Below are 16274 nucleotides of genomic sequence, written 5' to 3' on the forward strand. Positions count from 1 at the left end.
AGGTGAAGCAATGAGCCATAACTTGTGGGCATGTGTTTTCATTGTCGTCGTCATGGTATAAACACACACCAAAAAGTTTGCTTTCAACAGCGCCTTCTTTACCATACCCTGTTACTGATGAAGCGTAGTGATATTTGCAGGGAAGGTGCGCTATTGACTTTTCACTATCTCAGAAGCGAAGCACAAAAAATAACAACTTCTAACTCGATATGCGTCTTACTTTGATCAAGAGCACTGTACTATATATTCACAACGAAAGCAAAGTTCATTAACAGCGGCCCAATTGTTGGGTACCATTTGTCCTCGCTCTGTCGGAGACGTCAGAAAAGAGCGACTGTTTGTCACAGGTGGGTGTTGACAGAACTCTTTGACCCTTTGCAAGGTCAAAACAAGGTTGTGTGTACAGTAGATAGAAGGAACTGGCATACCTATACGGTTTACTTCTGACACTGCTGTCTCGAAGATGGATCAAGCTCACAAAGAAATACTCCAAAAACATCGGGTCAGAGTTGTGGAAAATCTGAACGTCGATCGTGTCAAAGACAGCCTCATTAAGGATGGAATCTTTGACAGTGGGCAATGGGAAGAGATAGCAACGGCAGGGAAGGGGACAAGAGAAGAGAAGGCTTCAGCGCTAATGGACGAACTGCCGCGACGTGGGCCGACAGCATTTCGGTCTTTCTGTGAGGCACTGGTGACACGTGGGTACAAGTTCCTTGGGGAGCCACTTATAAAAGAAGGTGGGTATCTTTCTAAACTAAGCGCAGATTACTTAATGCCCCGAAGTATGCCCCATCCATGCGTAATCTGGTAACCCAAGTGCCAGGTGCAGACGGTGTTACCATAACTAGGAGCAGCGTCTCGAAAGCAAGGTCGGTCGACGCGTCGACGTGTAAGTCTATTTCGGCTCATAGTATCGGACAGTTTGTACATAGCCTAGTGTGTTGTTTTACATCCATCGTTGTTACAGTATAGAAAGCAAATTTTGTCTGTTTTATGCAAATTTGGTTTGTTTTACCTCTGGGCGCCATGCCACTGGTGAATCAATGAGCCATGACTTCTGTACATATCCTACCATTGTCGTCGTCGTCATGGCACAAGCACACGCTAAGACTTTTGTTTGTCGTTGATTCCTATTAGCGCCTTCTGTACTATGTTGTGTATCTAATGAAGCGTAGTAAAGTGCATTTCCAGGGAAGGTGCGTTATTGACTATCCACTTTCTCAGTAGTAAATCTTTGTGGGGGTGAAATATATGCACATTTTGTGTAGCGTTATTGCAGGTTTGCGTAGACATATATTTTTACATATTCTCTCACGGTTATACAGAACTACAAATGCACAACAAGGGAAGTTTAATCCTACTGTCTTTTCAATCAATTCAAGTATTGATGGTTTCTTATTTCCTGTTATTACAGCTCACGAAAGCCTGGCTAAACACACAGTAAGTACAAATATATTTAGTGAATTTGCCATGATGATTAGATCGTACCTCCCGTCATATGTAGGTACTAGTAGTGCAACTTTTTTCACCTTACTCTAGAGCAAAATGTACGAAAGAAACACAGTAGACATAGGCTGCGAGTCATTTTGAAACATAACACAACACAACCACATGTGCATGTGCATGTGCATGTCTGTGTTCACACTGTCAGATATAAACAAACATGAGGTCCATTCCATGATCATTTCAATGTAGTATCAACACTTTTCTTTCCAGGTCGAAGGGATCATCAGCATCAGGGATGAATATCGAAAGATGCTGAAGAATAGAAAATTGGCCCTCTTACACGCATTGAAAAAAGTAGCACAGTTCACAAAGACAAGAGGTAGAACGACATCAGAACAGACAATAACCTCTTTGAAATATATTGAAAAAGCCCATAAACGTAGCTTTTTAGATGAATCGGAGGCGTTGGCTTTGACTGACATGCTGGACTTAGTTGACAAATTGAAGCACATCAGAGACAAGTTAGACAAAGACGGATCAGTTCCGGATCCGGAACATATGAAAACAATGAATTCCAAGTTGTCAGAAGAAGCCGACATCTCCACTCTCTATGACGATGTAAAGAACGGAATTGGCTCAAATTACTTGAATTATTTTGGCCTAAAATCGTTGAATATCTCAGACATATCAAAGTTTGGTTCTGTTTTGGTCCTCATCCCCTACATCTGTGACATTTCTGAAGAGGCTGTTCGGGAGATGAAGCCACAATCCTTTTCATGTCAAGGTACGTTCAACAAAGAAACGCCGCATTTTTGTTTGTTTTGTTATTCATATTGTCTTCAATGGCCATAGTAGACAGACTATAAAATCTCTCTAGAATCATCTACAGTACATATTTAATTTTGTTATTACCATTTTGTTAAGATGCAACTTACTACATAGGAATAACAATGTGAGGGAAATTATTTTTCTTATCATGGCCAAATACACATGAGTAAACATCTCGAATATAATCAAAACTGGTAACTTGACGACGTTTGTGTTTGCAGTCGTGTACCTGCCTTGTCATCGTATTGTTTCAACTGTATATTTACATTAGAAGGAGCCGATTCACGTACTGATGAAGAGGTAGAGAGAGAAGCCTTGTCACCTGACACTGGAGAGCAGGATGATGCCACATCTGTCGACGAGCTAGGCGAAAGGTACTTTAACCAAGGAATTAAACCAAGGATTTTTGACCTTCAGTTTCATATGTGTTGCTTGAAATCGTATTGAGTGAAAGATGAGGTACATTAGCTAGTTTAGTACCCAAAAACTAATGATACACAAAATTCAGAAAATAAGATTTCTAATATTCTCCTTGTCATTGGTACTGCAGTGGCTACGTGGAGGGGGAAGGACTGCAAGAACATGACGAGGCTTCAGGTGGAATCAGTCATGAAGAAGAAAGAATAACTATAAAGGACATGAAAAGGCTTTTTTCTGCCCAAGAAGAAAAAAATGACCGGAAGTTGGACCAGAAGATTGATCAGTTGAGTGAGAAGCTAGGTCAAAACATTGACCGGAAGTTGGACCAGAAGATTGACCAGTTGAGTAATGAGCTAGATCAAAGGCTCAGTCGGCAAAATGAGGCCATCAAAGCTAGTCTATTTGATATTTCCAGTCACCTCATAGACATCAAGCAGGCTTTGGGAGGACAAACAGAGATGATGACCCAGGTCAGCAATTTGGAAAAAAGAGTGCGGAATCTCCTAGTCCAACAGATCGACAGAACTACAATCATGGGGGAAATAAAGGACATAGAAAGTATGTTTCTCGAAGCTGAATTGGCATTTCGTGGTCTTTGTTTACTGTTACTGCTACTTAGAGCATTTTAAAACATTGTACTTATTGAAACCGTTTACGATTGCATTACATATCCACTACAATATCAGGGGTGTCTCATACTTGCTTAACACGTATTTTCAGACATTCGACCTTCAGCGATGATGACGTGAAAATTCTTCATTTTGTTCTTGATATTTCAGGTGAAGTTGTCGAACTTAAAGAAAATTTCAAAGGCGGAGACGATAAAATCCAGTATGATCTAACAGAGATGAATAAGCATCTCCACGACATGCGGATGATGCTGGAACGTGATTCTAAGAGTAAGTGGAATTCAATATTCAATACAGGATTGTGTAGGCTCTTCAGATAGTCTTCAATGTCATGTTAACAAGCTAAAAAAAACTATAAGGCGTCTATCGTAGCAAATGAATGAAGTGAATAGCTGAGAGAGGTTTGCATTTACTTTGAAAGTTCACTTAAATCTCCTACATAGCAATGTGTATGTACTGTTAAGCTATAATCTGCGTGTTTTAAACATTTCTGGAAAACAAAGCACACAACCCTGATCCTGTTCTTTCAGAAAATCACATGTAAGATAGTCTGTGACTCTGTGGTGTATTCTGGGTTTCCTATTTTTGCATATAACTTTTTAAAGAACATACGTATGGTTGCACTTAGACACTTTCTGAAACAATCATATTTTCGATTGCTTACTGACTTTGTTATGTTGTTTATGCTACAGATCAAAAGCAGCTGTCGGTGGCTATTGGCATCCTTAAAACGGAGCTGCCGTCCGTTAAGTTTAAGGAGTTTGCCCAAGCGTTGGGATTTTCAGATCCTGAGATTACAGAAATCCGTAGCTCAGGTCCAGGTTACATTACCCAACAAAGATCTGAGCTTTTCCGGCGGTGGCGCACACGAAAGGGCACCGAAGCCACAGTAAAGACCCTAGCGCAGGCATGCAGAGATACCGGTCTTTCCACACTGGCAGACAGGATTTCAGGGATTGCTGGTGCCCCAAGTGGAGGTAATTCACATCTTCATGTCTTTTGATTAGGTCATCAATACATTATTTCTTTGATATCATAGACTCGCGAATGTTTACAGACATCATCTTCAATCACCTCTGGAGATCAACTTAAACCTTAAGCTTGCCTAAGTTAGATAGTTCTTCTCCAGCAGTCTACAATACATGGTAGTTGTCTCGTACACCTGGTTAGTAAGGAAAAGTAGCTGAAGTCTTTGTGGAAGATAGCAGCTCAAAAGGTATTGATGTCATTGCATTGTTTTGTTGGAAGCCAGTATCAGCAGTACAAAGGAACTGATATTATATTCATTAGTTCAATTCAATTCTTAATCAAGATACCAAACTTTCAGACACACGAATGGTAGCCTGAATGGCATTGATAGTTACAAATTGATTAATCCGCAATACATCTACATGTAAGGCACGTGTAATTGTTAAATCTGAATAGTTACTGTTTTGTTCTCAGCTCATGCAGGGCCGCTGCCGCCAATACAAGAACCACAAGGCACTAGACTCCAGCCGAGTAGACAGACGTGGCCTAGTGATTCGAAAGGTTGCCAGCATCTTTCTTGGTTTCTCTTCAAGTGACATGTGTCTCTATTTTTACAAATTTTGTTTTATCCTGCTGCGTTCTCTGTCGACAAATCAAATTGTTGAAATTTGCATAAAGCTACTTAATCATGTGTTTACAGCGCCCATCAATTAATGCACCATTACTGATGACGTAAACATGTGAATTATCCTGTCTATCGCTTAGAACCCAGCGGACCAAGACCGAAGAGAAAGTGATTCTGCCGAGATGTACAGCAGTTGTTTCATGCGCTTGTCAACATGATCTTAATCAATCGAATACATTTGCTTTGTATACATCGTGCCCTCTCGTCGCAAGACCAATGGCTAAGGAACCTAGAGCAACACTTGAATTGTTGTAAAAGTGGATTAGACACAATCTTTAACACATGCATGGTTATATCAGTAATCGTTTTTGTTACTTTCCAATAATCAGAGCTCTCGTAATTGTGAAATGTACATATTTTCACATCAAAGAATATAGTCCATGGGCCAAGCAGCTTTTTGGTACCAAACAGAGGGACAAAGGGTGACTTACTTTTTTGAAAAGGTTAATTCCTCTACTTTATAATTATGCATGATAATGATGTCAAAAGTCCAGCTTTTTAGGAATTATCACGTGATATGGTGACGTCATCAAAATGGACCTCGATTTTTTGGACTTAATTCAGAGGACTGGGACAAAATATCAAACATCGATATTTTTTGGTGAAAATCGGTTTGTAGGCAAAAGATACCACAGGAATCACGAAATAGTTTGCTTTTGGTTGATATTTTGACTCTATAAGAAGCTATGAATCTTTTAAGTCCATTTTTGGGGGTAATTTTGTGTAAAAAATGTATTGTTTACTTTCCAAAATCAGGCATTTATTTGGGCTACCTATGGGGTCTTGTGTAATACATTATGTTGATAGGCCATATCATTTTCTGCATTTTGGGCTTTGAATCAACAAAATCCGTCAAAAATATCAGGAGTTATAAGGGATTTAAGAATTACACCCAACGGCCATGTTATCAAATCGCCGCAAATATCGCAATGCATCGTGGGTGATTTTAAGAGGGTCTGTCTGTAATTATACCTTGTAGCAAAGGACAAAATGATGATTTTTTTATAAATTTTGGCTGGTGGTAAGGCCTTGGTCCAATTGTAGAAAAATGGGTAAGTTTTGGGTTAACTGGTGGTCACCGGTTGCCATGGAAACGGTCATTTTTTAAAGATGGCGATTTTTTATCTGCAAAGGCTCAATCTCGTCCGGAATACACCATCTTTGGCCAACAGAAACGCCAACTATTTCAATGTATTTTCTCCGTGTTTTTTATGATAGTCATTGTAATAGAGGTTAATTGCATCGTAAATAGCTAGTTTACCGAAACTACACATTTTATGGATGCTTCTTAAAATCTTGAATAAAAAGAAGTCATTTGGCTTACTATATACTGGATTCAGACTGGTTATTGGGTTTATGTGCAGGAGAGGTCACTGTAGCAATTTCCTTTCGATCGCACATTCGGTTCTTCACAATTTTCGAATTTTCGAATGCATTCGCGAACGCGTTCTATAACAGTTTGTCTTACAAAAAGTCAGCTTATCGCCAGAAATGGACGTGCTCCTCTTACCCGCTTTGAAATGTATCTCTACCCTGGGGAATTTGATCTGAAGATTCTGTAAAATCAACATGCCGTGCTCCCGGCCCCGTTCACGCAGTCGCAGTGCATCGGGAGAACCACATGAGTTTTTTTTTTTACTTCTTTAACTATCTGTCGATATTTCTATGAAAGTCCTCATTCATCTATCTACTTAAAAGAAAATCGCAAAATTGACCGAGTGCCAGATGTTTCCATATTTCACAACTGCTAAAAAGCGTAATGATCTATTTCCAACGAAAAAAATAACAATCTTAAATTGACGGTGCCTACTCTACCTTTTGTTTTCGTCATAAGGGGCTAAACGAAAGGCTGTTGAGATCAGTGATGAAGATGGAAGCAAGATACAAGGCAAAACAGATGGATGTACAAGTCATTCTAGAAAACAAACGGCAGAATTGGCATCAAAGAGTTGTGTAATTCACTGCACAGACGAAACCACTGCAAATCTTGTCAGTCTTAAAGATGCAGAGTCGTGGAATGCCTTTGTAAGAGCGGCGGAGATACGCAAACATCAAGTACTCTTAGAAATTGCTTCATCTGTAAACGAAGGAGAAATTCCAGACATCAAGTATCATCGGAAATGCAGAAGTGTGTTTACAATGAAAAGCATACTAAATAAAATGCAGCAAACAGAAAGTTTAAGGACATTGTTACAAGAATGGGCATGTTTCATACACTCCTCACTATGCTCTCCATCATTGGAAAGAGATTCCAAGATGCTGGTTTGAGGGATATCTGCATTGAGTCCGGAGTAATCGCAGAGGGGTCAGTGACTGGTGTGCTCGAGGGACGCAAATACAACCGTGCGATTCGCTTCCATAAATTGATGTATGAAGCTCTCCAACGACTGGTTTGGAAAGATTTTCTGGAGTGGATAGAGCAGTCCCGAGTGAAGAAAGAATTCGTCAAAGATTTCTTTGTCAGTTTGAAACCCCTCTACAATGATGTCTGTCAGGAAGAGCAGAGGAAGGTGTTGACAAGCCAGCGGTTCTCCGAGTTTTTCAGACTCTATGATGAACACCGGGAGTTTCTTCGCAACAGCGAAGGGAATCTAGCAAGCTTTTGGATGTCGTACATTGAGATGGTGGAGATCATGCTCAACTTGGTGAGGGCATCAAGAGAAGGAGATTGGGAGTTACACCTCTCAGCCATATCACAGATGATACCATGGTGTTTTGCTTATGACCACACGAACTATGCACGGTACTTACCTGCCTACTTATTTGACATGTCTCATCTTAACGAAACCCATCCTGAAGCCTTCGATTATCTGAAATCTGGCGGTTTCTCAGTGCAGATCGGTGACCAAAATCCATTTGGCAGAATACCAGTGGACCAAACATGCGAGGAAACGGTCAACAAAGACACGCAAACGTCAGGAGGCACTAAAGGCTTCAGTCTCAAGCCTGGAGCGATCAGCAAGTATTATCTTGTCGCTGAATACCGAAGCATGTTTCTGAAGAAGTTGCGTGATATGTTCGATGTACAGAAGGCTCATTCTGATCATACAGACCTTCAGAATAGCAGGATAACAAGGGACGAAGCTGATGTGATGGCACTTGATATTATGCTAGAACGTCACTGGATAAATCCATTCAGCAGCGAACATCAAGACTTGGTTTGTCTGTCAACTGGGAAGCTTGCCACCCCGAAGATAGAAGAGGATCTGCTAAACGCGAAGGCTGTTGGGGAAAAGGCATATGAAGCATTCCGTGTGCAGCGCCTCGAGAAAGACTCACAGCAGATCCAGTTTCATGACACAATGAAGAAGTCGAAGTTGAAAACATTCTCAGAGCTCAACAAGAAGGTGAAGGTCAGGGATAAAACGGCAAAGGAGATCATCCTTAAAGCTGACATGGCTCTATTCGGTCAGATGATAATCATAGCAGAAAGCAGGAAGCTCCAACTGAGAGATGTACTTTGCCATCCACTAGGACCTCTTCCGTGGTCGTTGGCTACAACGGACGGATCATTACGGAAAACTGCGAAGTCTACCCTAGCAAAGGAACTACAGAAGAATGTACCGGCTGCAGATAATATTCCCCATCCATCTGCATGCATCGTTGATGGCATGGCTCTAGTGCAAAGACTGAAGGCTGATCAAAAGACGTTTTCAGAAGTCGCTGATTCCCTGCTCAACATGATTTTACACGAAGGATCACACTCAAGCAGAATAGATGTTGTGTTCGATGTGTATCAAGAGAACTCCATAAAGTCTGCAGAACGAGAACGTCGAGGGTCGGAATGCGGGACTGAATTCAGACATATTCAGCCTGAACACAAAGTACTGCAGTGGAAAAAATTTGTACTGAACCCGAAGAATAAAACATCACTCACAAGATTTCTGACAAATGAATGGAAGCAAGACAAGTACCGAAGGAAGCTAAAAGACAAGGTACTTTTCATAGCTTGTGATGAAGGTTGCCACAAGATTTCCACCGAGAGGACCCATGTTGTTCGAGACTTGAACTCAAACCAGGAAGAAGCTGACACAAGAATTATGCTTCATGTCGCCCATGCAGCCAGGTCAGGCTACGAAACGGTGATTGTATCATCGGAAGATACAGACGTCTTCCTGCTCTGCTTGGCATTCGAGCACACACTTCCAACATCAATCTTTTTCAAGTGTGGGACGCAGACACGAATAAGATCCGTTAGTATCTCAAGTGCAGCTCGGGTCATAGGACAAGACCTTTGCAGCAGCCTTCTTGGAATGCATGCCTACACCGGATGCGACACTGTAAGTGCTTTTTCTGGACGGGGGAAGTTGGGAGCACTTCGGCTTGTAAAGCAAAACAGAGACTTCCAGGAAATGTTCAAGTTAGTAGGAACGGAATGGGAGCTCTCTGATGAACTTTTCAAGAAACTGCAGAATTTCACCTGCCACATGTACTCTTCCCGACCAGGGACAAGTGATGTCAATGAGATCAGATACAGGTTGTTCTGTGCAAAGAGAGGCAGCATTGATTCCATCCAACTCCCACCTTGTGCTGATTGTTTGTACAAACATGCACAGAGAGCAAACTATGTGGCAGCAGTGTGGAGGAGAAGCCTTGAGTGCCGCCCTGTCATCCCAAGCCCAATCGGATTTGGCTGGTGCCAGGACGGAGCAAAGTTGGCAGTTGACTGGATGGATGGTGACCCGGCACCTTCAGCTGTGTTAAAACTGCTGTCTTGTTCATGTTCAAAAGCTTGCAAGCTTCCCAAGTGCACCTGCCTGAAGAACGGCTTGAAGTGTACAGACATGTGCAAGCTGCCAGACTGTGACAATAGACCGAATGATAGCCAAGATGCCACTGAGGATAGTGATGATGATGAAGATGAATAGACGAGGTGAGAATAGCATACCAACAACATTTCGATCCTCTGCTCGTGGGCATTATGCTTTTTTGGCTTTGGTTTTACGATTTATTCATGTTAGTAAATATTTTCCAATCATTCTTTTTTGCAGCCTGTGAGGGATCGAGAGCAGAGACCTGGAGCTCAACACAGTAAGAAATTGAACGTGGCCAAGTTTGATAGTAACGGTAAATGATGAGCATTCAAGGATGTTTGTTTATATAATGTGCTGTGATTAACTGTTACTATAGTGCCGTTTCCATGGCAACCGTAGTAAGTCTGCCTAACTGTAGTTTAGAATGCCTTCAAATATAAGTTAGAATGCCTATGTATCTCAAGCTATAGCTATGTTAAGAACATTTAGCAGGATGGTATCAATCTTCGTATTTAGTACGTAATTTAGCAGTTGAAACTGCAATATGTCAGATCCAAGATGGCCGCCAAAATGGCGCATGTCACCTGATATCTTAGGTAAAACAACTTGTACTTACTTCTTACCTAGCTAAGATATTTTCTAAGAGTCCTATGGATCATTGATGGATCATTTGGCGTCGTTAGCCAAGTCTTGTTCATGCCTGGAATTCATAAGCATTAAAAATGGCTTGTTAATAACGTTCCTGTGAGAAAACATCATTTTTCACCGTTTCCATGGCAACCGTTAAAGAAATCAGCCTAAATACATTTCGAAATGATTTCAGATGTACTTATCAGGTCTTCGTATGATATAAACGTATAAAAAAGCATGAAATATGGTTGATATTAATCAAAACCACATTACATTCCCTTGAATATATTAGATAATTTTTGTCCGCTATGTTTGAGTGACGTCACTATGTCACGTGATAAACCCTAAAAAGCTGGACTTTTGACATTATTATCATGCATAATTATAAAGTAGAGGAATGAACCTTTTCAAAAAAGTAAGTCACCCTTTGTCCCTCTGTTTGGTACCAAATGGCTATTTGATGAATTCCGGACGAGATTGAGCCTTTGCAGATAAAAAATCGCCATCTTTAAAAAATGACCGTTTCCATGGCAACCGGTGACCACCAGTTAACCCAAAACTTACCCATTTTTCTACAATTGGACCAAGGCCTTACCACCAGCCAAAATTTATAAAAAAATCATCATTTTGTCCTTTGCTACAAGGTATAATTACAGACAGACCCTCTTAAAATCACCCACGATGCATTGCGATATTTGCGGCGATTTGATAACATGGCCGTTGGGTGTAATTCTTAAATCCCTTATAACTCCTGATATTTTTGACGGATTTTGTTGATTCAAAGCCCAAAATGCAGAAAATGATATGGCCTATCAACATAATGTATTACACAAGACCCCATAGGTAGCCCAAATAAATGCCTGATTTTGGAAAGTAAACAATACATTTTTTACACAAAATTACCCCCAAAAATGGACTTAAAAGATTCATAGCTTCTTATAGAGTCAAAATATCAACCAAAAGCATACTATTTCGTGATTCCTGTGGTATCTTTTGCCTACAAACCGATTTTCACCAAAAAATATCGATGTTTGATATTTTGTCCCAGTCCTCTGAATTAAGTCCAAAAAATCGAGGTCCATTTTGATGACGTCACCATATCACGTGATAATTCCTAAAAAGCTGGACTTTTGACATTATTATCCTGCATAATTATAAAGTAGAGGAATCAACCTTTTCAAAAAAGTAAGTCATCCTTTGTCCCTCTGTTTGGTACCAAGTGGCTTTTTTGAGGGACCTGGCCCATGGACTAATAGGGTAATATGTAGAAGTGCTGTTTGAAAATGTACAACACATTGCAGTACTAGTTACAATATGTTTAAATGTCCGCTGCATTTTTGTGTATTTCAAAGAAGTTTTGTTCCTTGTGGATTTTGGCAGTGTATTTTACAATATCGTGTAGCTTATCTTCAAAGATCTTTTATCTAATCTTGTATTCTGTTAAGAAAATCAAAGGAACTTAATCACAGGAGTGTTTGTGAACAAATATTTTGTGAATCATACGCCATGCTGTACATATGCTTCCAGCGTAGTTCAGTTTTGAGGAAATCTTGAACAGTTTTATAAACTGCAGTTAGTACGATGGTAATACTACATACGAGGAGATTCTAATAATAGATGTGAACAAACAAAAATAATGTATCTATTCAAGATGATATAAACATACGTGCGACGTGCGACTTTTCCCTTAATGTTTGAATTAAGTCAATTTCAAGTCCGTCTTGATAAGTAAGCTTAAATTGTTTGTTGCCTTGTGTACTTATTCATGTAATGAGCCATTATGCTTTGTCATGGTCTATATTTGTAGCATGGAACAGAATAGAAAACTATGATACATTTTATCTCACCAAATAATGGAGCATGTCTTTCAAAGTTTGTAAACCCATATTGTTCTACATTGACATATCCGCATTGAAAGCATAAGATATATCTGAATGTACATTGATTATGCTATATTTACAACTTATCAACAACATATTATTTCAAAATGCTGAAATGAACGGGACAGATACAATTGTCAGATGAGAAGACAAGCACAAAATTCTATCGGTATTGCTGAAATAGTTGATATCAGGACACAGTCCCATAGGTACTTTTATGTTCAACCGTCCACATATAGATACTAGCTATAGCCATTTATGAAAGTCAAATAATTACATTTTCTGAATGTGAAAGTTTATAGTTCAAAATACAGCACACAAAATGCATCAATAAATATTCTTTAACCTCTTAATTAATTACCTATAAAGATTATCACGGAGGCCGTGCGTTTGGCTACTTTTTACCGCATCTCTTTTGAATTCCGCTTGAAACTACACAGAAAAGTGGCTATATTGTATTTTTCCGCTTCAACAGGTGATTCTAATTATGTCAGTGACGTCAATTTCAAATGCATCTTGACAAGTAAGATTACATGATCTTTTTAATGCACAGTTATTTGTTATTTCTCGTGTGCTTGTTTATAAGAGAATCTAGAAGGCGACTCCTTTAATTTCTAACATGCTTGTCAAGGTTGAAGTTTAAAAGATCTAGCGGCTAACGTTATATTATATTTTGTCGCTCCAGCCCTGCGGCACGATCTGCGTCCTGCCTAAGCTGTTCCTGGTTCCTCCACTTCTTGACGAACGAATCGACGACGAAGAGCAGAGCGAGGCTGAGAAAGATGAAGGCCGCGCACCCGACAGCCGTGTGCACCAGGACGCCCCCCGCACCATGTTTTCATAAATATCCTTTAACCCCTTTATCAATAAATCCCTTTGAATTCTTTGAAGTGGAAAATCTCGCCGAGGTTGTGCCTTGTTTACTGCATCTCTTTTAAATTCCTCTTAAAATGCACTGAATACTAGTGGCTACAATGTATTTTGTCGCTCCAGCCCTGCGGCATTGACTGCGTCCTGCTTAAGTTGCTCCTGGTTCTTCCATTTCTTGGCGCACGAGTCGAGTACAAAGAGCAGAGCGAGACTGAGAAAGATGAAGGCGGCGCACCCGACAGCCGTCTGCTCCAGGACGCCCCACTTGTTCAGCGTCGACAGGCCCTGAAGAATCCGCCCCACACGCGTGCTGTTATTGTCCAATGTCTGCGATGGAAGGAACAGAATAGACGAATATGAATGCCTTCAAATGTTTCCACATATCACTATATGCAACGTCGGTTGCTATTCTCCTTCCTCACTTGCGTAACATACCGGGGAAAATAGCTTATTTTGCACTTATCTGTCGTAATCATAATCGAACACCTGGTTCTTCCGGGTTCGGGGAATGTCGTTCGAACGCGTTCGAACATGTTCGAACCTGTGCGATGACGTGGCAGTTTGTGTATAAAATTCTCCTTGTGACCATAACCTCCTTGTTGTGACGACATCAGTTTGTGTCGTTCAAATTCGTGTATTGAAACATGTTGATACGTTTTTCTCAAGTTATTGTTCAAGTATTTACTGATCAGGTGAATAGTCGTTTACGACAGAGCAGTCCTTGACACATACGTATTTGTGTCCATTCTTGTTAAACCTGTAACGTTAGTATCCTCTAGATGCAGGGTGCAAGTAAAACTGCAGTTTGTATCATAGCAGGCAGGGGGTGGTCATAGGCTGTTGCTGTCATATTTTCTACATTGTAAGTTCCTACCCGTAATACTTTATGTAGAGACACGATTGATGATAGTCGCTCAAGCCTTATAATATGTCACATTTGCAACACCACCATTTAAGGAATTATTGTTTATAGCCATGATTAAAACCTCCTAGTTTATAGGAAGAACTTTATCAGCGGTTCTGCTAACTCATAGCAATGGGTTAAACCTCCTTGCTAAAGGGCATGCCGATGTACGGTATTTTTACGACAGCAGACTGAGAACTTCCTTGGACGTGTCGTATAAAACTATGTATATATTGTATTGGGACGGAAATATTTGCCATAGTCTGTTGCCGTATAGATTATTGTTGACGGTCGTTCTAATCTTAACCTGTACGGTAAGTGACCACAGCGTACTTAATAGAATGGTCGCTATCTGCGTCATACACATGGTCACACATGGTCATTTCTAAAAAAGGTGTGTCGCATTTATAAAACAAAACAACTAACAATCATAATTGTCTGCATACATTGTTGTCACTGAAGCCTTTCAATTAATTATATCCATTCCATACATACCATGTCTTTTGAGTCCTTTAACAGTGGTGAGCTCCAGATGAAATTAATTGCCCAAACGCTGTCTAACCGAGACTCCCGAGGAAGCTTCTGTTGTCAACAAAAGTCCTGGACACTCTTCTAGATCTTTGGTAACGTAATACCAAGACCAGGGTTAGTTTTCCCTACAAGATGACGCAGGTTTACATGGCTTTCACGCAGACAAGTGACATGAATAATACAGCACTAACCAGTAATATACAGACAACAAGGCAGGACGGTATTTATCACTACCCCACCTAGCATGTTTTACCAGTTTTACAACTTACTTCATCGCACGACATGTCCCGGTGGAGGGCTGTTTATAATGTGCGGGTTGAAGGGAGGGGGGTGGTAAGATTAGTTTGTTCTGTCTATTCTGTTGTAGTTCTCTGTTTGCAACAAAGGCGAGTCCACAGCAAGTACAATTTTAATGTGACATAAGATTTTCGCTTTGTTTCAAGAGAGAACAAAAATTAATTTATTTAGAAGACCTATTGTTATTCTGAACGCTTCAGACATTTTGTATGATCATGTCTCATTTTAACTTGTGTAGCACTAATGCACCCTTTGTATCGTATGTATTAATGTACATACAGGAGTTATCATCGGCCCTTGATTAAACAAAAACGGCAGTATTGTTTGTTCGTTGATAACATTCCTTCTCGGATCCGTTGCTATGTACCAGTACTCAGCACACAACTGACTCATTAATGAATGAATGAAGACCTTTATCGCACATTTTTGCCACACTGGGGTAAGTACAGGTCACAACAGGACAAAGCATGTTGAACAGATAAGGTTTACAGATACAAAATAAAACTAACTATCACGAGATAAATTCAACTCCTCCTCGCTTGTTAGTTATTGTAGATAAAAAATAACAGATGTGTTTCTCGATGGAAGGTTTGATGTGCCCACTATATATGAGTTATTAGCTACAAGCACAAAGGAAAATGTCCTTCACTGCGTGTTTGGTGTAGAAGTTTGAGTCCATCAGTCAAACCAGAAACGGTTAAACCATTCAGGACGAAAATAGTATCAACGAATGACATTTACAGGACAACGATCTTAAAATAGCCGAAATGTTTATTTCTATTCGTCTTGTGTTTCTTGATTTAGCTGGCCTTGGAGAATGAGATTTAAAAACGGATAAGATTTACAGGACGAGGATCTTAAAATAGCGTAAGTATCTATTTTTAGTCTTCTTGATGTGCATGTGTTTCTAAGTTTAGTTGGCCTTGACGGTATGTTCTTCTGGCCGGAAAGCCAACGTAAATAGTTGGCATGAATAATAGAGCAGTAATGAGTATGACAGGAAGGAACGTGTCTTGAGTCTTGATGAATCTGCTAAGATATTAAACGAAGGACAATCTCAAGGTGATGTCTAGAGGACGACAAACTTTCCTACGCAAATGATGCATTTTTTGCCAGAAACAGATTTACACAGACTTCATGCTCTTTTCCCATTGCTTGTTGACCAATCCATGTGGAGAGAATTAGAAGGCATGTTACACAGAAAGTACGGTAACTGTTATTGTTCCAAAATCAAATAAGGCAAGCGAAAAGTGAACATGTTTCAACTATGTTCTTCCTAATGTCGCGATGGAACTTATGAGTTCACGGACGCAAAAATTGAGGCCTTTTGAGGCTACAGAATATCGTAGCCTTACACTAACGCCTATTGGAAAATGAAAATTTCTCTCCTATTAGGGCAATACATAACCCACGACGTAAACACTTTGG

At 40.1% G+C, this 16274-nt stretch overlaps 1 protein-coding gene across 1 annotated transcript; it reads left to right on the top strand.

The window, feature by feature from the left end:
- The first annotated feature begins 463 nt into the window (after positions 1–463).
- On the top strand, positions 464–4891 carry LOC136445811 (uncharacterized). Its single transcript, XM_066443954.1, has 6 exons — positions 464–740; positions 2552–2651; positions 2828–3255; positions 3477–3596; positions 4019–4303; positions 4770–4891. Exons 1-6 carry the CDS (start codon positions 464–466, stop codon positions 4889–4891), a joined length of 1332 nt encoding a protein of 443 aa, XP_066300051.1.
- Positions 4892–16274: the final 11383 nt, after the last annotated feature.

This window comes from Branchiostoma lanceolatum, chromosome 12 (assembly GCF_035083965.1).
Source record: "Branchiostoma lanceolatum isolate klBraLanc5 chromosome 12, klBraLanc5.hap2, whole genome shotgun sequence".
Classification (NCBI taxonomy): Eukaryota; Metazoa; Chordata; class Leptocardii; order Amphioxiformes; family Branchiostomatidae; genus Branchiostoma; species Branchiostoma lanceolatum.

Excerpts from the sequence above, each read along its gene's own strand:
- LOC136445811 (XM_066443954.1), top strand. The coding sequence starts at position 464 with ATGGATCAAGCTCACAAAGAAATACTCCAAAAACATCGGGTCAGAGTT. Across the intron at positions 741-2,551 it reads GGAGCCACTTATAAAAGAAG|GAGCCGATTCACGTACTGAT; the intron begins GTGGGTATCTTT and ends TTACATTAGAAG. Across the intron at positions 3,597-4,018 it reads GCTGGAACGTGATTCTAAGA|ATCAAAAGCAGCTGTCGGTG; the intron begins GTAAGTGGAATT and ends TTTATGCTACAG.